This window comes from Dermacentor albipictus, chromosome 4 (assembly GCF_038994185.2).
Source record: "Dermacentor albipictus isolate Rhodes 1998 colony chromosome 4, USDA_Dalb.pri_finalv2, whole genome shotgun sequence".
Classification (NCBI taxonomy): Eukaryota; Metazoa; Arthropoda; class Arachnida; order Ixodida; family Ixodidae; genus Dermacentor; species Dermacentor albipictus.
In genome coordinates, this window is record NC_091824.1 from 95,614,486 (window position 1) to 95,637,496 (window position 23,011).

The window sequence follows — 23,011 nt, forward strand, 5'->3', positions numbered from 1 at the left end:
CACACACACACACACACGCACGCACACACACACACACACACGCACACACGCACACACACACACACACACACACACACACACACATGCACACACGCACACACGCACACGCACACACACGCACACGCACACACGCACACACGCACACGCACACACACACACATATACACACATACACACACACACACACACACACGCACACACACACACACACTAATGTGGATGGATGGATGGATGGATGTTATAAGCGTCCCCTTTGGAACGGGGTGGTGGGTTTGCACCACCCCGTTAAAAAAGAAAAAGAAAGAAGAAACCCGCGATGAATTCCCATAACCAAATTTTCTGACCCCGCATTGGGAACTTTGTTTTGTAAACAATGTAAACAACGCGCTTAGCGCCACTTGGAGAGGCTTCAAATTACTAAGCCGAATAGTTACTGCGCGGCCCGATAGATGGCACTAAAAGCTGACAAAAAAAAACAGAAGGAAATGATGTCCGGTTCAAACTCTCATACAAGCACGCGGGTACTGTAGTAGAGCAGCAGCTTCCAGGTTTATTTTATGCGGACGACATTGTGTTGCTAGCTAACAAGCAAAGTGAGTTGCAACGTCTGGCTAATATCTGTGGACGGGAAGGCAACAATTTAGGTTTAAAATTCAGCGTTAGAAAATCAGGTGTTATGGTATTCAATGAAAACAGTGAACAAACAGTGGCGATACAAAGAAAGAAAATATCTCGGGTAACAGATTATGAATACCTTGGTATATGGATAAACGAAGGTGATAGATATATGGAAACACAGGAAAAAACAATAACAGTGAAGGGGAAAAGAAATGCAGCCATAATGAAGCACAGAGCGCTATGGGGATACAATAGGTACAAGGTGCTTCGAGGTATGTGGAAAGGTGTAATGGTTCCAGGACTTACTTTTGGAAATGCAGTTGTTTGCTTTAGATCAGGGGTACAATTAGGACTCGTTGGGAACCAAAGGTCAGTAGGACGCCTCGCACTGGGCGCTCACGGGAAGACTAAAAATGAAGCTGTGCAGGGTGATATGGGCTGGACTAGTTTTGAAGTGAGGGAAGCTCGAAGTAAAATTGAGTATGAAGAATGACTGAGGCATATGGAAGAAAGTAAATGGGCTGGGAGAGTGTTCAGATATCTGTACAGGAAAAAAAACATTGATTCACAGTGGAGGAAAAGAACTAGGAAGCTTACCAGTAAGTATGCGGCCTGTAGGGTGGACAACACAGCAACAAAGAACGTCAAGCGGAAAGTCAGAGAGGCTGAAATAATCTCATGGGTGGCGGCAATGGAAAAGAAACCTGCCATGAGCAACAACTTAAGAGGAAAAAACGAAATCAGGAAAGAAACGATTTGTGGTAACTCAAAGGGAAGCTCATTACTTTTCGAAGCGAGATCGGGATGCTTTAAAACACGCACCCATAAAGCGAGATATAAGACCGAAGAAGAAGCATGTGCTTGCTGCGGTAAAGCTAGGAAACTATGGAGCATGTTTTATTAGAATATGAAGACGTCTACCCAACGGTTGATTTAGGCACCACTGGCCTCCTTGAAGCCCTTGGGTTTAGTGAGAGCAGTGGAAAAGTAAACATGTCCGCAATAGGGATTAGTAAGAGGCGATTGGAAGAATAAAAATAGACAAACGACAAAATACGGAGATGTACAAAGGCACAGTTCACAATAGGGGATCATAAAGTTTGGCTGTGGGAGTTCATAGTTGTTTTTTTTTCTTTTTTCTTGTTTAACCTAGGTGGGACATTAGGCGATATAATAACAAGAGCTCGGTGGCGCGACCCACCGCCCCGTTCCAAAGGGGACGCTCATAACATCCATCCATCAAAAAAAAAAAAAGGCGCCATTTCCATGCATAGCAACACTCGAAATTTCACAGGCATATTATGCACAAGCGAGCATGGAGCACAGAGGAACACGGAGCACTTTCACGCGTACTGCGCAGAACAGAGCAACCACAACACACGACATAGGGCACACATACAAACACTGCTCGAGCTTTCTTTTTCTTTCCTTATTTTCAGCTTTGCTACAAGCCTCAAAAGAGTTTGTGGTCATAGATCACACTTGTTTTATATGTCTGCTCGAGCTGCCTACATCTGTATGCCTTAGAACCCTCTTATATAGCCATGATGTTTCGAACTGCATTGCAGTGCCAGTGCGCGACTCTCTGCTATACGTAATTGAAGGTTGAAGGTTGAAGGTTTAAGGTTTATTTCCGCAACTGGTGTTGCGAGGACAGACAAAACGTGAGGAGAAAAACAAAAAAAAACAAAAAAAAACCACGTACGTTCGGTACAGAGAATAAGACATGCACGTTCAGTACGCAGTACATTGTACTTGTACAGTACAAAACTACACGAACATTTGGGGCAATTCTTTCAGAGAAATATTAGATAAATCAATATTCTCAACAATAAATCAATATTCTATTCAACAATAAATTTCGATAGAATACTTGTTTGGGTATAGTCACCTGATAGGTATGGCAAATCCACACATACATGTATATAAAACTGCACTATAGTGAATGCTTCTGACTAGCGACTTTCAATTATCAACACGGTGACGACGGAGCTTTGGGCTTTTCACTTCGAAGCCGTGGCGGATGGCGCTCCAAGAACCGCTGACGTTTACTAAATACATTCTGTTGAGAACATTTTCTCGCCTAATTTCATGCAGAAATGGCAAACAGTTTGCTATCCGCGGAGTCCGTACGCCGCTGCAGAGCGGGTACGCGCGAGCCGGCGCGCGGTGTGCCCGCGGCGGCCGGCGGCCTGACTTGCCGAGATACTGAAGCCACCGCTTTCGAGCAAGCCTTAGAAATCATGTTCTACGTTCATGACCACAGACTAAAGGTATTCTGCCACGTTCGCTGCTATACGCTGACCAGCTGCTTGCGATTTGTAAGGATATTGGAGGGGAGCGGACGCAAATACTAGCATACCATCCAAGGAGGGTATTATAGAAGTTACTCGCCGTGATGTCAGGATACTACTACTTACGAGAACTAAAGATTACTCACCGCGGTTGGCATGACTGGCCTCGCTCACCATTAACGATATCGGAAGGCTAACTGTTGGTGTCTGTTGTGTTATATCCATCTCTAGAATAATCGTAGTAATGATTATTGTTTCCATACACTCTACTAGGCTACAACTACTATAACCATAGGGTAAAAACAGTGGCTGAAGCGTAACCGTCGCGACAAGTGACCGGGAAAGATACCGCCGACTTTGGAGTATGCCGTCTCTCTCCGAGCGCCTCTATTGCAAAGCTGTGTCTGCGCCGTGCTAGCCGTGCTTTCTGGAGAAGGCGGTTTCGCTTCGTACCGACGTTCGAGTTCGACAGTGCCTTGCAGCTTTCTAGAATCACGGCACCCGACACAGTGCACAACGCTGCCTTACCCACGTGTGTCCCATTAGCTTGGTCTCCCGTTGACGTCTGGGCATATATCGGTTTGCCCCGCACCCTTGGGCCTTTCATTACGCTATTCGTACTTTGTAGTTTCAATTGTCCCTCTACATGTTATCTTCGAGAGGGTCTCCTTTTGTTCACGCTGACAGCCGCATGGGCAAAACTGCAACTCGGAAGTCAGCAATTTGTAACAGCTTTTTTAAAATTTTATTTTCTCGATACTTTTTGTTCCCAGGTTCGCTTGTACCCCGCCTTTTAGGAAATAAATCTATTGTTGGTCGGTGCTTCTTGTCTCAGCAGTGTCGTGCGCGCTACACGATGGATGGATGGATGGATGGATGTTATGAGCGCCCCCTTTGGAACGGGGCGCTGGGCCGCGCCACCAAGCTCACGCTGAAGCCGTGACGATAACGATGCGTCACGGAGAAGCCGCCGCTGGCGGGCGGAGACGCAGACGAACCGGCACGCAAGTGACGCTGGATATACAGGTGCATATCTAGATGCATGGTGCGCTCGAGCACCTCCTTGCTCTAGCGGCAGGGTTTGCGCTCCAGCTGTGGATTTGACGGCGTCCCCTGCGGCGGTGATCTGCTCACACCGCCCAGCTGCGTGCCGACAGCGCCAGCAAACCTATTTTGCTTTCGCTTCGAAGCCGTCACGGAGGGCGTTTCAAAACGGCCACAAATGCGTACATTCGAGATAGCTTAACCTTCTCCTCATCCAAATTTCACGCAGCAAAACGAGAAAGACTGGCTGATATTTGCGGTGTCTAGGCCGAGATGCCTGAGTACGGGCTCGTCTCGCTGTGCGTCACACGGTGGTGCGTCAGCAGCCGAGGGCACTGCTTTGAGTTGAACTATTATCGTGTGGCAGCTCTCGCTTGAGCTAGAGGTTTGACACTAGTGGTCGCTTGTCATGAAAAGTTTAGACCTGAGGTTATGCTATTTCGCATTACTTTCCATCGAAAAGAAGTTATTGTAGCCGACGTTCGAGTCACTGGCGGCGGCTAAGCAAGATACGCACGTAAGGGAGAAACGTTCCTCCCCTGTTGATTGCCACAAGACGGCGCGACATGTGAAGTGCGTGTGAAGGAGGAACTCACAGGCCATGAAGGAGAAAAATGGCTAGTTCATTCTTTCTCGCTCCCTTCTCTTTCAAAGTGTAGTCGCTGGTACTCAAAATAGATTTATAGCTTCTATTTCTGATTAACACATTGGGGCAACTGTGCTTCACAGCTGCTTGCAACGATTCACAAACCAGCGAAAACCCGTACAAAGTGACGCGAACGTGTGCGCCCACGCTGTCCCTGTCATGACCACAAAGCAAGCATGTTTTACATTACCCCACCCCCACCCCCACCGACTAAAATTTCGTTCTTACCGCTTTTTCTTGTCTCCAGGGTCGAAATAAGGCTCTCGATTGTAATTTCAGTGCGACACGAAATAAATAGGAGCTAAAACAAAAGCACCAAACCAAAATGTTATCCCCCCACTCGCATTAATGCGTGACGTCTTCTGGTACGCTGCAACGGACAAAGGGAGCGCCACAATCGAGGGGTGTGAGCATGCTAGAAGAAATGAGCGCGAAGCGGGGGAGGGCGGCGGAGATGGTGCTACCAGAGCATTGAAGGACTCTGGTGTCACCTTTAAGCATTGGGGGGTTTAAGGATGCGCGGAGACGAGCGTCATCTGCTGGTGCTGCAAGGAACCAAGCGGCGCACGCGGCGTGCGCCTTCCAAGTATTTCCCTACGGGCACAACAGACTCACTGGTAGGTAGAGCTATACAGCTTCGCTGTAAGATCCGAGGACACCTACGCACTTCTTGTCAGTTGTGAATGCGAACTGAAGTAGGGTGTGAGACCGGGCTAGTTGGTATTCCATGTTAAAGTGACCAGCGCAAGAGTGGACAGGGGGCACTAAAAAGAGGACAAAGACAAGCGCTATCCTTGTCGCCTTTTCAGTGTCCCATGTCGACTCTAGCGCTAGTCACTTCAGCAGTGGATGCGAAACCGTCAATGTCCAATTGAACGCCGTTGAGCGGTCCTTCGAGCTATGAACTACTCGGTGCCAAGCGGGGGAGTTGAGACGGTCGGCGAATTTTGAATTCGCCTTAGTATTTCGATTTGGCGAGGGCTTGCACTGACAAGGAACGGGCGGATAGAGTGCAACATAATGGTGGAGTGGGTTCAGTCATCGCCTTCTCTATTTTGTCAATGCCAGTGCAATCGCCCCCCCCCCCCCCCCCACCCCCAATAGAAGCCGTTGGTGCACCTTAGTCCAGTGAGTTGCCGCGATGCGATGCTACCCGAATGGTACGACTAAATAGGTACGACAGCTTGCGCCACGCGTGCGTTTAAGCGCGCACCGCTGTCGTTCCGGTGGAGAGGCGGTAGACGCTCCGTCCCTGCGTCTCTCAAGATGTCACGCGTCTGTCAGTCTTCCTTCGACTTCCGTCGTGAGGCGCCACCCACATGGTACTCTTTTCCACGACCGTAAAGCAGGCGCGAACGCTAGCCGACGGTGGACAGTAGGAAAGGATGATAGGAGAACACGACAGGGGCGTAGCCAGGGGGGGGGGGGGCTTATGGGGCTTCAGCCCCCCCCCCCCCCCCGAAATTTTTTCGTGTTGTCCATGCACCGCCGACCAAAGCGACCTCCGGCCGGCGCCGGAAATCACTCTGGATTTTGTCTAGAATGTCTTTTTGACGCTCGAAAAGACATTTAACCGCGAAGATTGCAAACTCGGGCTGGATTTCGTGGCAACGCCCATAACCGGGAGTCACATAACGCCAAGCAGTCCCATCCGAGCACAAAGTTTCAAGGGCGCTTTGATGGTTAGCGGGCTCGCCGCGGCATCTCACTGAGGCCACGGAATCTATGGAGCGCATGGATATCTATTGCGAAACATTATAGGTATAAATCTCATAAGCTCTTGATGTGAAAGGTGCATTGACATTTCCAAAGTTGTGCTTTAGATTTTCAATTGCGGAACTTTGTGGGTTTAATGCTGTTATAAATATTTGACGCCAAAGGTCCATTGACTTTTCTAAAGACTTACATCGGAACATACAACGAGACAAGCCAAATCAACACACCAGCAGACGAGTTGACAAAGCAGGCAGCGAGGTCCTATGAGACGAAACGTTGGGGTGGTTCATTTGTGCCGTCATGTCACATAAAAAATATCAACATTTTTTTTTAACCTAGGCCAGAACATCCATGTCAAGACACTAAAGCCAGCCAAAGTAACTACCTTCTTATTTATTTTTTCTACTTTGACTTTTATTCGCGAGGACACATTGAGTCTCTTCAATTTTTTTTTTGTTCTCGCTACCCTACCCGCGGGCTGCCAGAGCCAGCCAGAGCGCATACGTTTTTCTCGTATGGCCCCGACCACCGTGAGGTGCACTTCGGTGCGTGTTCGGTTTGCTCTGGCCGAGTGCACTTTCACCTGACATAGTTTTGGACACTTTCTGGCTAGCAGACGAGAAAAAAAAACAATGGTCGCTCGCCGCCATCAGTGTGGGGACTCGAAGGATTGCACCGCATTCCTTGAGCGGAACCTTTCCGGAAAGTCTTGTTTCGCCGCTGTAGGATACTGAGCATTATGCGTATGGTTCTCAGTGGACCAAGCGTCTCATGTTTTCTTCGGTATTCCTTCCGTAGCCCCATTAGGTGCCCGAAGTAGGCATTCGATTCTGGCCAACATACTTTCCTATGCGTTTTTTTTTTTCATTTCGGTGCCTCCGCCTCACACAAAAAAAATACATTATTGCGGCGCAGCGAATTGTCGCATGGTCAAAGTTCGATTTTGATACTTCTTTTGCGGAAAGTAATGGGCGACGGGACGCTTCAGTTGCCGGATACGTTTATTATATTATTGCGAAAGCAATTATATGGACACTCCAGGCGCATTCCTGCCGTCGCCGTCGCCTTCACGTTTCGTATAAAGTCCAAGGGTGATAACATCGTGACCACGCGCTGCATGCTGTATGTGCGAGTGAAAGCGTAGGAGGGGAGGTAGAATGGGTGAGCCGACGATGGTGGCTCAGTCTTGTGTGCGCAAAGGAGAAAAGCGGGGAGCAAGCGCGCCGCTTTCCGTCGCGCGCAATACATCGGGGGGAGTGGACGGAATGGGGGCGGAATCTAGGGTTCTGTGAATCTATGATTGTGCAACATGTTTATTTGCCTTGTTTGACGCATTATATACAGTTACTTCTTCTTACATACATAGACTCATTGGAGACTTAAATGTATACTTAAATATCTTGTTGCGAGGTTTCGTGTAGACATGCAGTGAACTTTGTTTCCAGTGACACTTTTTTGTCCTTTATCAAGCCGTATTTTCACATTTCTAATGTACGAGGGCGAGTCAAATGAAAGTGAGCCTACCCTAACCACGCAATAATGGTTCGGCTCATTACCTGCGAGGCACGCGCGTAGGAGAACGGCAAGTCTCATTTACAAAAGTGACACGCAGGTGTGAAAAATGTTCTTTAATGCTCTCATACACTGGGTTGAATTGCGTCACATTATGGACACTTCAAAAGTTGAACAGCTCGGTGTCGCGAAGTTTCTGACAGCTGAAGGTGTTTCCAAAACAGAAATTAATCACCATATGGCTGCCGTGTACGTTGAACACTGCATTTCACTGACCACTGTGAAGCGTTGGAGCAAAGGTTCAAAGGACGTTGCAAAGACATTCTAAGACCGGGCCAAAACCATCGTGCATCGTGTGATTATAACAGTCAAGGCAGACAAGTTTGCTGTGCCAATTTGTATCTTACGTGAATTGGTTACGTTGTGTACAAGGGTTCTGCAAAAGACGTATTTCCACAATACTAAATTTTTTTGAGATTCATGTGTAACATATCTATTTTGTCCACTGTAGATGTACTATTAGATGCAATTCACAGAATTGTGATATAATTTTTCATTGTTGAGTCACTGAGTTTTAAACTTGATAGTTCCGTTTTCTGAAAATGTTCAATTTTGGCCAATATTTAATAAATAATTGACCGCCTAAATGAAAAATTCGAAACCAGTAGTCACTAGATTTTAAGTTTTTCTTTCAAATGCAACAAACCTCATCAAATTTGGTGCAGTGGTTGCCGAGAAAAACGAATTCTTCTTTTATATGTGTTTAGATAGGAGCGCCCGAGCGAAAGCTTCCTCTTGAGGAGGCGGAGCTGCAACGTGCCGCTATATATATATATATATATATATATATATATATATATATATATATATATATATATATATATATATATATATATATATATATATATATATGTGTGTTGGGCCAGTGGCGTAGCCCCCCCCCCCCCCCCGAACAAAATTTCTGGCTACGCCACTGGAACACGGGGAACGGTCGGACCGCGGCTGCATCTGGTTGGCATTGGAAAAAATGGCTGTGGCTTAGCTAAGGTTAAACCCAGGATGCGAAGCATACTAGTCTTTATTTTAGTTGTTGAACCACTGTTTAGCCTGGTGAACTGCTGTTGCTTGGCTATATTTGGTTCGGCTAGACGAAGAAACAACTCATGCGTTACTCTGCTTCGCCTTCAAGAGTCAACGAGACAGCGTTCCCGTCGACCCGCCAAGGGGTGTAAGACAATGGGCTACGGCGCAGCGACTACGCGCCCCGCATTGGACGCGGTGAGCGTCGAGCAACGCAGCGTTCGGCGCGGCAACGAAATGTGCGCCTGAGCAAGCGACGCACGCCTGAGCCTTAGAAACAGCTCGTTTCTAAGGCAACACCGCATTCACTAGAGGCGCTTTTGTACCGCTTTTAAGCATCGTACTCGTGGCTCAGTGGTAGCGTCTCCGTCTCACACTCCGGAGACCCTGGTTCGATTCCCACCCAGCCCATCTTTCAAGAGTTGAGCCAAAGCCACCTAGAAAATCAGTCTCTGTAGCACGCCGCAACCTTCGCTTCTCATTCCAACGAGCAGCTCTGTCTCCAGGAGGCATCTCACCTCGTGAGTGTCTAGCAGAGGCAAGCGCAGCTGCTTATATACCGCCGCGACGCCGCGAGCGACGGCGCGAGTTGGAGCCCCGTTTCTCCTCTGTCGTGACGTCACGGTGTCACGTGGTATTGAAGGCGACACCGCCGCGCCTGAGGAGCTGGGTTGAGCTCTAGTAATATGCTTCGCATAAAAAAAGTCGCAGTTTTGCCTGAAAGGTTAAGCATCGATTGAGATAGCTGCGCGAAGTAAGGATAGTAGCTTTAGCGGCCGTATAAACTTGTAAACATTCGCTTACCAACTAAATTAACAATGATAGAATGTGTAAGCGTGACTGAACGAGGACGTAGGAAGAAACAGACACACAGAGACAGCTCTGTCTTTGTGTGTCTGCTTCTTTCTACGTCCTAGATCAGTCACGCTTGCACATTCTATCATGGATTCAAATGAACTATCCCGCCAACGTGTTTTAACTAAATTAGCCAGCATGGTGTCACGCGCGCACAGGTAAACATCAACACATCTCGCTCGATGAGCGCGCAAACTCGCTGTCCAAATTTTGGAGCGAGGAATCGCGGCAGCAGCAAGCGAATCGACCTTCGTCGAAACCACAGCGCATACGAAGCTACCGGCATAATACTCGCGGACAACTTTCGGTGGCAGTGACGGGAAAGCTATGGAGGCAAAGCGCGCACAAGTGAAAGCGCTTCTGAAAGGAGTCAGGTGTTTTGATCCCCATTAGTTTAAGCTCGGGAAGAAAAAACGTGAACACCTCATAAGTAACAGTTCACTAAGATAAAACACACTACTGAAATGAACGCGAAACCGTCCATTTAGTGTCTGTTCCGAGAAAGCAAGAGCCGTGTCAAACGCTGCCGGACTACTTGGCACCGTAACACACGTGCAGCAAGCACGCGCCCGTAGCTTTCCCTTCATTGCCACAGAAAGCTGTCCGCGAGTACATCACACTCTGCAAACATCGCAGACTGCTTTGAAGATGAGGCCCGCGCAGGCACGCACTTTGGCCATGTCGCACACCGCTTTCTAGACACGCGAGTGCTGGCAACGCGTCCCTACGGCGTCCGCGATTCGCGTGGCCAACGCTGTAGTAGACGCCGCGGTTGTCTCCACTATGTACCGAGTGGCAGGCGAAGAGGCATCCTAGCATTCTAGCAGGAGAGGGCACGCATCCGGGCTGCTTTCCTCGCTCCGCGTGGAAAGCAGCCCTCGCTCGCGGTTTCCTCGCTCCGCGTGGAAACCGCGTTCGCCAGCTCACGCTCACACGCTTTCACTCGCACATACAGCATACGGCATGCGGCGAGGGTTTTATCGCCCTTGGACTTTATACGGAACCTCACGGTGACGCCGACGGCAGAAATGCACCTCGAGTGTCCATATAATTGCTATCACAATAAAATAGTGGAGGCGCTGGCTTTCGCAAGCGCCGAGGTGATGGAAAAAAACGTTGAAATTGCGGCGGCGCTACCGTCACCGTATCCTGAAGTTGCGGCTGGCGAGCTCCTGGGCTGAGTAGCTGTCGTCTGCTCGACCTACTGTTTGGTTATTGCGTCATTTGTATCGTTTCCGTTGCTCTTCTACCATTTTATTGACAAGTGCGTGGTGAATATAATCCCTGTTTCCACCACCGAGTGTCAAAACTACATACAGCAGATTCAAACGCCTGTCAAAGCTCCATGCTTCTGTAGTGGGGTTTCCGACGCCACAAACGTTCGGCCGGCGAGTGGGTCCGGTCATTCAGGTGAAGGCGATGGTGGCACCACCACATTTCTAATAAATAAATCTTCAGCAGGGAGCCCGCGCTGGGTACGCTCTAGCGCGGATAACACAGACTTCGGAGAGCGACAGCGAGGGTGACTTGGCGTCGTGGCGATGCCTTCTCCTCTCAAGCAACACCTGGCGCGCTGATGCGGGTAGCAGGTGTTTTCTTTCGCCTGTTCTGCGCCGTCGAGGCGCGCTCGTGAAGTGACGTCGCAGCCGATGAGAACTGAGCCGCTACTACAGACGTGACACGCCGGCTTTTTCACTCAATGAGCCATTTGACGCTTTTGAATCAAAGCAGATCTCTGATATTACTCGTGAGGCTTAATGTAGGTAACAATGGGGTTATGAGAGTGGAGGGCTCCAGGCCAACTTTAACCACATGGGTTCTTTTTAACGGCACCTAAGAAATATGAAAAAAAAAAGATAGGTAAGCGTTTTTTCGGCGCTCAACTTCCAATCGGCTGTCGTCGCGAATCGAACTGGTGCCGTCGCGCTCGGCAGCAGAACTCCCTAGCCAGTGAGTCACCATGGCGCGTAATAACAGGCCTCTGGAAACGTCGGTGCTCGACACTAATGTACAGTGAATATCAGTTTAACCCACGGTCCTCAGCAGTTCTGCCAAATCAGGTGTGACCTTGTGCAAGTATGTGTAACTTTGCGCAAATGTTTACCTATGGTGCTGTACAATAATACAATTGCAGGATGTTTTAGTGCGCTATAAGGTGAACCGGCTTAACCGCTGCTCGTTATTGCGGATGGCTAGGTTAAGATAATTTTTTAAATAAACAATTCGAAGCAGCTTCATTCCTGAAAACACATTTCCGTGGCAGCCTGTACTTTAATATTGTGAAATATTATGCGCTTGTGCTGGCAGTGAAGTTGGCTGGTAGCGAAGGCAGTGCGCTGAGTGGGTTTCGAAGGCACTCGATGATATCGGTACGTACGCACGGAGAACCCGGAAATTGTGTTATGAACCATTACAGCAATTTTCTCTTAATGGTTTTTGAAATTAACGTATACTTCATTAAGGTAGATATTGAAAGTTGTGGTCGTTTACATTCGTTTAGAGATTAAGAAAGCTATCTTCAGTCACGTCGATATTAGGATACTTAACTTATTCTTGCTTGTTCGGTCAGTATCGCCGAGAACAACGTAAAAAAAAAGCGCGAGCATAGAGGTAGCACTCCTGATGAGAAAAATAGGAGGAGGAAGGGGAGGAGGAAAACAAACATTATTCAGGTCCTATACAAGGTGTTGCACGTGTTTCTTTACCTCAAGGCTGCAAGAGGGTGTTCTAAATCGCACTGGGAGGGCCTTAGCAAATCAGGAAATTACACATCAGCTTTGATTGATTATATTTTTTTCGTGAGTTAGGTACTCTCTATCGAAAGAGTAGTATCCGAAATTATGTTAGGGGCATGCCAGCAGTGGCTGTAGCATTCATGCCAAAGGCTACGAGTTCTGTCTTGCGCACCTCCATGTAAATATGTAACTGTCATTGATATACCGTCGGCCACGACATGCCACTGAAGGCAGACAGCAGACAAATGAAATAGTGCTCCGCTGTAGACGCCGGAGCATTAATCTTACTGACGAACCAGTCACAGCGATATTTCTTTTTACATCTTATTACACCTATGTGCCTGCCTTTAATTGTAAAATTTCACGCCCCAAACAAGGCAGAGTGTGCTGTGAGCGTCGGGGTGTGTAGTGAAGAGCTCCAGGTTCATTTTGATCACTTGTGGCTCTTTAGCGTGCACCCAAGGCATGTCACGGGAGCACGCCTAACGTTTTTCCCGCGTCGTAGTGCGGCCTCGTCGTCTGGGTATTGAACGCGAGACCTCGCAATGCTCAGTCGTAGAACGTAGTAGCCAATGTGCCACGATAACAGGTTCACGTTACGGGTCACCGTCACTCATGCGGTACAGATTAACGAATCCAGCACCGCTTTCGTAACTTTTTTACTTTACTGTTTGTAGGCAGTACGTGTACCACTCGTCTGGTTCGAAGAAACAGCGCCGTCCAGATATGCCCGCAACACGTTCAAATAATATGTTACTTGTAACTCAATTGCATTTTTAGCAGTTTTCTAGTTGAAACAGACAGACAGACAAAGAACTTTAATGCTTCTAGTTGAAAGATAGCTTTTTCTTCAACGGTAACACTGATGGTAAATACATTGCTAAGGTGTATTACCAAGTCACATTATTTATCAAAGGCGTTCTAAAACATTATTCAAATTTGAGCACACGATCTTCATCGAAAACAATGCTGCAAGTGTGTGTGCTTTCCTGTGGAATGAGCGGTGGCTGGGCTAGAATGTTTTACAGTGTTATTCGAGCTGAAAGGAATGGCTTAGCTACTCACCATGTGATTTTTGGCTTGCGCTGCGTTCTTGAGCCGGCACCACCTTTGTTTCTGCACCACAATAGCGGAAGTCATGGCTGGAATTCGTCGCTCCTCTTGGTATCTGCCCGCGTATTCTTGTGTTTCAACCATGCTACCCTTAAGAAGAGAGATGGAAAAGATTGCAAAGATTGCAAGCAGATTTTACAACCTTGTGTTCATTTCTCCTTTCTTTGACCCCATATTAGACAAATGAAATTTTAAGTCGTATACGCCCCTGTAGAAAAAATGCGTCTGCCTCCTTTGCGTTGTGTCTTTTCTCATATCTTACAAAACCCGATCCTGTACGAGCACTCCTCCACTCCCCTTCCATACCCATATGACCATGTAGTATTACGGCGCGTGGCATATGGGTCTTTCGGATAAGAACAGCTTGGAATCCTAGAATACACTGTACCTTAAACGATCCCCATGTGGTACGGGCTATCACAAAGATAACCATCTTGAAAGATTAGGAAAGGCCGCAGTGAGACAAGATTTGAAGAATTAACGCTTCAGAATGGCGGTCCGAGTTTTTACAAGTTCATCAGCGCTTGATGTGGTTCTTCCTACTCTGAAACACCGTATTCCTTATGAGGGGTCCTATCGCAATAACGCAAGTTACAGTGATCTTCCAAGTGAGTGAGTTAATAAGTTGGGGAGTTATATGTTATGTCATATGTTACAGTAAGTTTATCGAGTGTTGAATAATAACGGAGTCATAGGGAGCGCTCAAAAGCGAGAGCAAGTTAGTAGTAGTTGTAGTAGTAGTAGTAGTAGTAGTATTTTATCTCGGCCGTATTTTACGATATACAATATACTCCCGGGAGAGGCTGAAGGAGGCAGATAAACCACGCCTCCTGACAACGCCGTATCCCCGGATTACGGGGATAAGGGCTTGTCAGAGGATAAGACCTCTCTTGTGGGGCCCCTAAAAATATGTAGCTGTAGAGGCACGGGCCAAGATTTTGTAGCGATCCCTTTCGCTCGATTCTGCCACTCTTATGATCCCCCGTTCATGGCCGGTTGATCCCATTGATAACGCGGGCGGAGTGTCGCTTTGTTCCCCGAAAAAGTGCGAAAAGCGCGAAAAGGAATAGTATCGAAAAACGCATCGTTGCGAAATCGCAGCCTATGGTGACGTCTCCAAATTATACTCGAACTAAATCCATACTGCTCGTCACTTGTGAACCTTTTGAAAACGTTTCCCATCCGTTGGCACTGTCTTCGAAAGATCGTCCATTGTCTGTTCTAGATATGGCACAACCTGTCCACTTCAATTTCTACCCCTTACTCTCAACTATAGAATGTCGTGAACGAATGTTGGTTCAACTCTTCATAGTGTTGATGTATCTTGAATGCCACAGCTATTATTTTTGCCCTTTCCCCCAATTTTACCCACCAGAGAATTTTTTCGTTTCAAATTTTTTAACCACATACTTTCGGCCACAGTTTTAATAATGACATAATAAAGTAGTTATGCATATGTTCATTTTTAATCATACGCTCCGTTTCGTAGTTAATTTCACTGGTAAACAATCATTCTGCGTAATGCATGCGCCCAATATTTTAGCGACTATATGACAGACGAAAAACTCTGTGTCGCTAGACAGCTTTGTGAAACAGCTGACCTTTTAATATCTGATTTATTGATAAATGGCGGGCACGGGTCTCGATTTGATTTAAGAAAGTCCAAAACTGAGACTGATCATCGTATAAATAGAGATACGCTAAACCATGACTTGTCGTTACGACATGACGTGGAAAGGCGCACGGAAAGAAATCGACTCATTCGTCGTTCGTGAGCATAAAACAGCGGCAAGATACGCACCTGAGTACGGGAGAAGGCGTCGGTTCCGCGTGCATAAGTGACCGCGCCGTCTTGCCGCTACTGCTGACCGTCGAGGGGCCACACGTCGTTACCCGCCGATAGTGTTTTGCGCCGCAGCTGGACACTGGGCCATAAACACTTCTGCGATAAAATGCGTCTTGGACGCGTCCGTTAATTAATGAGACAACGTCACCTCAACTGGTCACGAAAACCGGTCACGACGCGGATGTCGCGTACCGATGTAGAGCGGGCGTCTTAAGAGACATTTCGTAGGGCTTCCTATACCCTTGGCGATCGTATGTGGAGTGATGAAACACTGCGACATAAAAAATCGAACAGTGACTCTTGCGCGTTATAGTGCAAGTCAATTAGCTGACTTGATATAAGATTAAGTAGCACGCGGCTAAACAGCTGCTGCGACACTCTCACACCTGTCATTGCCAGCAGCCCTTTACTCCTGTAAACATATATTATACAGTAGGCGGTATTACATTCGAAGCACGATATACTTACCTTATTCCTGCCACGCTCTAGCAGTTAAGATATATATAAAACTCCGACCGACTTCACAGAGCCTCGGTGAAGTAGCCAGACGTTACTATATATTGCTAACCAATAAGCCACAAAGAGAGGAAAGCTCCGATAGTGGTCCCACCCGGAACCATCCACAAGGTCCCTAATCATGTGTTGGAGCAAGTGGCAAGCGATCCTCAACCACATGCCGAGCTAGAACCTCTCCATTCTGACGCAGGCATTGTTTAAAATGTCACAAGCGTTCTGAGTAGCTCTGCGCATTTGCTTGGCTGCGTACGCGGCATAATGTGGAAGTGGAATCATAAAAAAGCATGAAGACCCGTTTCGTGAAGATTGTGCAACCGCGTCTTTTGAAATGCATTGTTCATGGGCCAACGCTCATTACATCAGGTGTTTATTTGTAATTATTATTTTGCTGGCTGTATACGTGGCATAATGCCGAATGGAAATTCGATGCAGCAATGGAGACCCGTTTAATGCAGTTACTACAACAGAGCTTTGTCAAACGCATCGTCCATGAGCCATCGCTCATCGACGTGATGTCTGTCAGTTCCTTACATCCCAGAGTAAATATACAGAGGCCATCTTTGTTCCAGGGAACGTCAAAAGTTGATGACGACATCTGCTCAGGACGCGGGAGGAGAGGGTCACTTCGGACGCTGCACATTGTGTTGGAAACGTGGACCCTAGATGTCAGTGGTGTCTGGCATCCGAAGTCTCCGGAAAGAGGGGAGACCTCCTCCACCTGAGAAAGATTGTGTGGAACGAGGCAGATATGCATGAACATGAGGACGCTCGTTTTCTGCCGGGGGGAGATTTCCAAGTAGTGAGGACGGAGCAGACGTCAGAAGGAATGAATGAATGTATTCTGGTGTTTTACGTGCCAATACCACGATTTCGTTATGAAGCACGCCGCAATACAGAAGGCGACACATTTTGTCGTAAAAGTTAGATTTCTGCTTGGTCTGGAGGTTGTCTCCATCCGTGAACCATGATCGGAGAACCGTGAAAATAGCGCAGTGCAGTGAGGCGTGGTGCCAGAAAGAGCGGAGCAGTGGACCAAGTAGCTCTTCGGAAATGCCTAGTGCCGCTATTTCGTTGAGGCAAAAATGAATCCTGTGTGTTCTACTGGACAGGAGAGGGGCCTCAAATGTCCACATGAAGATGCAGCTGGCGGTTCCATGCACTGACACGAAAGCTCACCACATGACAGATCCTGCGACAGGACTCCTCGACTAAGGTTGCACGTTGGGCTTGTTGGTACGTCATGCTGAAGTCCTCAGGCGCACCGCACCTAACACAAGACAAAAAAGCGACACATGTGCTTAGTAGGACTCGTCGAGTGCGCGCCCTCTTAAAAATAGCTGTAATCATATTTAATTTGAGAGCTGCATCAAACAAACATGATTTTTGGACTCAATTAATCTTATTTCGAAGTGATCAGGTCATGGCCGTATCACTGTGTAAAAAGCACGTCAACAAACACCACCCCATTTTTGATATCCACAGATAGATAAACGACACTGGATACATTGTGATCTGCCAGGCTTTTGTTGAGTTTGTCATTTCAGTATTCTTTGAGGGCTGTCATGGGTTCCACCTTGGACAGCCAATAATTAAACATTCCTGTGCCGTGGTCACTTTCACAAACTTACCAATGCTCTCGTGAAACAGCAGGCAGTTCTGTCAGAGTCACAACGAAAACCAGCCATGCGGGCACGCCATGAACAGTGGAACCTTATTCACATAATTAGATTGTCTTCATTTTACATGGCTACATCCTGGATTCCTTCTGGGTCTGAGGGCAGCTATTTCTTTAACATTCCTGGTAACACGTTCCAAAAGTACAGAACTTTCTAGCAGTGCAGAAAAATGTGATCCATTGTCATTGTTTCTTTTCTTTCTTTTTGCATGTGAGACAATTTGTTCCGCACGATGAATAAAACCTACATTCTTTCGGAAGTACCCGTGCAGTCAGGGTTCCCGCATGAAGCCTAAAGAAGAAAGGCTTTCGAAGCTGGTCCTACTTGCATCTTCACTATTCGTCGTTTAATAACTGAACACTGATTCATTCGCTTCGGGATATGTTCTACATGGCCTCAAATGCCAATGTATATAGCTCCGTATAATGATGGTACAATGATATTTATAATATAGCTCTATCGGCACCATTAAGGCCACAATCGCACGTTTACTTCTTTCATGCCGACACCAGCTAGCTCTTTCATAGTCGCCATGTGTTTATTATGATGATGACTTCCATGTCATGGCACATATTCACAAAGGGGGATTCACCAAGAAGCGGCTGCTGTAGTTAAAGTAAATACGAATAAATGAGAAAACACAATGTAATATAAGATTACCTTATGTAGAACAGGTGCGCGAAAATATATGCGCGCGCCAGCTTCTCTATGCGCCATAGATGCAGGTATGGAATGGGCAAATGTAAAGCATTTCATTAACCGCTTCTCGAACGCTTCGCTTCACATAGATTCCAACATGTGCGTGGGATTTGCATATTTTTATCAGCCATTCTTGTTCATCGCGAAGGTTGCGGCATGACGGTTGATCAGAGCAAGTCTCGACAATGGGACAACGCTTGCTGCTCGATGAAAACTGCCACTACGAAGTCTAAGGATATGACTTGGGAGTGCCTCGTTCAAACCTCTCGTTATTTGATGCTACTGTCGTCATGGCCCGATAGTCATCCATTGCCTCACAAGCTTCTTCAGAGATGTGGAAAAGTCTGCGATGCAGTGCAAGCTTTGCAAAATTTCACTTCGAAACAGTCTACTATTCGCGCTCCTGTATGACCAATTCTCCCGGGCAGCTAATTATCTCTACTGTGAGGCTACAAGGTCCAGGTCTTGAAAGAAAGTAGCCAAATCATCTCTAAAGGGAAAATTTCTGCTTAAGGTGTTCCAAAACTCATGAAATAAGTAATTTTGATAAAAAAATTAACACAGGTTTATGAATAAAAATTCTATTTTTTTATTTCTTCATACATTGTACAGTACAGGGCTATGTATGGAATAATGTATCGGGTAAATAGCCTCCATGGCTTTGCTGGCATGTACGCTCTCTTTTGTTGAAATTTTCCATGACCGCTTTACATAATTGTGGCTGAATTTCGTTGATACAACACTCAATCTTACCCTTCAAGGCGTGTGTGGTCTTGGGCTTGTTGACATAAACCTTAGACTTCAAAAAAAAAACAACAAAAGAAAGAAGCTCAAGGGAATTAAATCGCATTATCTGGGTAACGAATTACGATCACAAAGAGCGGGAAATCTACCAGACCTCCATTATTTTTAAAATATTGCTCAACAAGAGAAACGCGTTGTTCTTTCGGTTAGCGCTGCATTTTTAATAACGCTAAACTGTCAGCTGTCACGCTCCCTTGCCCTTTTTTTTTCATTGGCAACACTTTATCGTGCAAATGGCACAGAACTGAAATCTTACGTGATTTGCAAACAGGCGTACCATGTCCTCACACGACGCCCGGCAACGCGTCGGCTCACAGTTTGGCTCGAGATCTCGCGCGCCGAGCCTCGTCCGCGGATGCGGACGGCGTGAATGAGGAGGAGAGACACGAGGAACCCTGCGAGACTTATTATGAAATAGCCCATCGGTATCGCTTGAGGCGTCGCGCTCTCCCACCATTGGCCAAGCAACTCGACAAAACGCAAGCGATCGCGTTTCGGCGACTTCAGACAAATACATACCCACACCCAAAATACATCAACAAAATCACAGGGGGCAGGGTAAGCGACAAATGTAGGATCTGTTCGGAAACAGGAACACTCACACACATAATGTGGGAATGCACCTCGCTCCCGTTCTCTCATCCCCCCGTCAGCAGCGAGACTGACTGGACAGCCTGGCTCAGTTCCGGGGACGTCGACCGACAACTTGAACTGGTGGACTGGGCGGAAAAGGCCAAGCAGGCCCAGGGCCTTACTTGAGCCCTAGCCCTCAGCCACGTCCCTCTTTACCCTTCCCCCTTTCAATAAAGTTTATCACCACCACCACCTTTTGTGAATTTTGGGACACCCTATATAACATATGAACAAGTCACAGGAGGACTCCGCTTTTGTGTTTACAGATGCATCGTCAACAAAAGCTATTCCAACAGCTGCTTTTTTGCATTACAGCGCATGAAGACGGAAAGATTATAGGTTGCCACACAAGACGTCATATACAGTGGCAGAGCTACTAAGCACTCTTCGAGCTGTGAAATTTGTTGACGGAACTGGCAAATGGGTCACTTTCCCCGAATCAAAACAGCCCTCGGGAGACTAATGCATTCTATTAGTTTCCAATGTTTCCAATGTGACTCTTCCTCACTATCTTACGAAAATACTAAAAGATAAGGTCTCGCGGCCTTTTGTGATAGTCAGATCAATTTACTACTGATTCCAAACCATATTGGTACAGTTAGCATTGAAGTAGCAGCTGAACTGTCAGCTGGGACACATACTTTAGAATAATTCACACCTGCAGCATTCTCGCCATCGGATGCTAAGAGTCAGTCCCCTTTGCGGCCTGCGATACAAATTATAACATGTTCTGGTAATGGTGCGAAGTCGCCTTTACTCCATAAGATTGACTCTCTGCCTAGCTTTTTCTGTAATACCCAACACTAACTACACACTATATGGACGCGGTCTTACACAGCTTACGCTTCGAGGTGATCCATTCGCACTTTTTCTTGCACCGCAGTGTCCCGTAGTCTCCCGAGAAAGATGAACAAGCACACGTGTCAATAGGAAGAGAATAACACGCCAAGTAACAATATAGCCAAATAACAATAACTGCCGTGCGCGCACCGATGAGCACGCGATCTTCTCTCGAGAATGGTTAGCGGCAAACAATTAACGCAGCTGTATACAGTTGCAAGATGCTAGTCATTGCTCGAACCCTTGCGCGGGGCCCCACTGACGCTCCTTTCATGGGATTTCTCAGCAGATTATAGCATTTGATTGATAATTACAACATCAACAACAACAACAACAACAACAACAACAACAACAACAACAACAACAACAATAATAATAATAATAATAATAATAATAATAATAATAATAATAATAATAATAATAATAATAATAATAATAATAATAATAATAATAATAATAATAATAATAATAATAATAATAGTGATGATGATGATAATTATGATGATATTGACGTGGTAATATGCCCCTTTACTTGCGCAAGGAGCAGAACATTGCGAAATGGAGACAATAAAAACAACGGACTCGAGTCAATGGGCACAAAATAGTCCTTAATATTCTCAGCATCATATTCATACTAATGAATAAGTCCTTCACTGTAATGAAAGCTCTCCTCTCAAGGCCACCATCTGACCATGGTCCAGATATTGTCCCCAGGTGACAATGGATGGTTGCCAAGAGCCTCGTATTGGCAGCGCAGCTGTCCTCTTTGCTGGAGCACATAGGAGGCAGCCCAGCAAAACGGACGCGGCTGGAGGCGAGGAGACACCGCGGCGCCACCTGTCGCCAGTGCCTGAACGACGTGCAGAGTTGGATCACGTGCTGGACCGCCTGCATCGGCACCATCGCGTGCTTCTTTTTCCTCGTTACTTCTGTGGAATTTCGATTGGTTGTAGTAGTTTTAAGCAACAATGTTTGTTCTTTGTTTCAACTAAGTTTTATACATTGTAGCGGAATACTAGGAGTTTCTCCGTGCCATTAAGAGCCAGATTTAGCTGTACGTACCATCACGGAAATAGAAAGCACGGCAGCTTTTACGGAAGCTCAAAGGTCATCAACTACCGGTGACTAATGTTAAAGCGCGCGTATACACGCGCGAAATGACAAGTTGCATTCGCGAGAGTAAAGCAGGTTAAATACGCGAAGCCAGATATATGTGACTAATGCAGCCAGCGAAGTACGTGGAACAAGGAAATCTCTCTTAAATGTCCGGCGTTTAGTTCGTTTGAACATGTGAAAGAAATCTTGTAGTATTTGCTAGACATTTATTCGCTCGCGTTATTTTAGTTTGTTACTTTTTCACGGCATCATACGCACATGCCTGAGTTGAGTCATTCGGTTCAGGCAAGTTCGCCCTCTTTTGCCATCTACATGCCATGAAATGCAGCTAAGTTATTAACATAACTTTATACTATAGAACTATCGTCCTAACTTACCTGCAATACCGTTGTCAATTCCCAAGGGGGAAAAAGAAAGCGAGGAGTGCACGAAACTATGAAATCAGGTATGGAGTTGCCATATTTTTATTTTGTACTGTGAAACTCGCATGATCTTTTACTTCTGTTTGTACTATGTAGTAGCGAAGGCCGCTTTTATTTGTTTGGCTGATGAAAAAAAGCAAGCCTAATAATTTTTTTTTTCATTGCAGCCAACATTATGACCAACTGTAACAAGGCTGACACTTATTATTTCATGTAAAAACATGTATGCTTGAAAGTGTGGAAATAGGAAGAAGCAGGCTGGCAACTGCAACCGGAGGGAACACAACACCTGCCTACTATAATCAAAAAGGAGGAGGAGACAGAAAACATAGGAAGGGAAGATGGGAAGAAGAGAAGGATAGAGGAAACAAATAACAAGATGACTGATCTCAAATGACCAGTTTACTTCTGCATATAGAGCAGGCTTCGTCGCTGTACTCTAAGCAAACAATCCGACCAAAACAAGAACATACTCCGCCCTTGGCTGACGACATTCCGTGATTAGGGCATTAAAGACCGTGTACAAGGCCCCGAAGTACTTTTGTTCTGTTCTAATATAGCAATCACTTTTATTCAACGACAAAAAGCAATGCTTATTGTACCTTGAAATATTTTAGGCCTGCTAAATCGCGAGATCATATCACCGTGTGCGCACCAGCCGTGGCGAAGTGATGTCACGTGATGCCACTTTCGACACAAGAATGATTACAGAGCCGACGCTTCTAGTGGTGAGCCAAGCGGTCAACACCAATGTGCGCCGCTCCACACGCATACAACATAGCGCTTGCACGGTTAATTTCAAGCAGAAATTTCAAATATTATAGGCACAGCAAAGCGAGAGCTGCG

The 23,011-nt window shown here is 46.5% G+C and overlaps 1 protein-coding gene across 2 annotated transcripts in view; it reads right to left on the reverse strand.

Moving 5' to 3' along the window:
* LOC135911413 (beta-1,3-galactosyltransferase 5-like) overlaps window positions 1-17,171 on the reverse strand; it is a 45,125-nt gene extending 27,954 nt beyond the window's left edge. The window contains exons 1-3 of one of the 2 annotated variants that reach the window (XM_070537272.1): window positions 17,152-17,171; window positions 15,415-15,552; window positions 13,566-13,698 (exon numbers count right to left, since the gene is read on the reverse strand). In XM_070537272.1, the coding sequence (XP_070393373.1) occupies window positions 13,566-13,698; window positions 15,415-15,552; window positions 17,152-17,156 (276 nt within the window). In that variant the 5' untranslated portion in view covers window positions 17,157-17,171. Of the gene's footprint in view, window positions 1-13,565; window positions 13,704-15,414; window positions 15,553-17,151 lie in introns of those variants that run through there. The other variant, XM_065443693.1, reaches the window with a different exon arrangement.
* Between the last annotated feature and the right edge of the window lie 5,840 nt (window positions 17,172-23,011).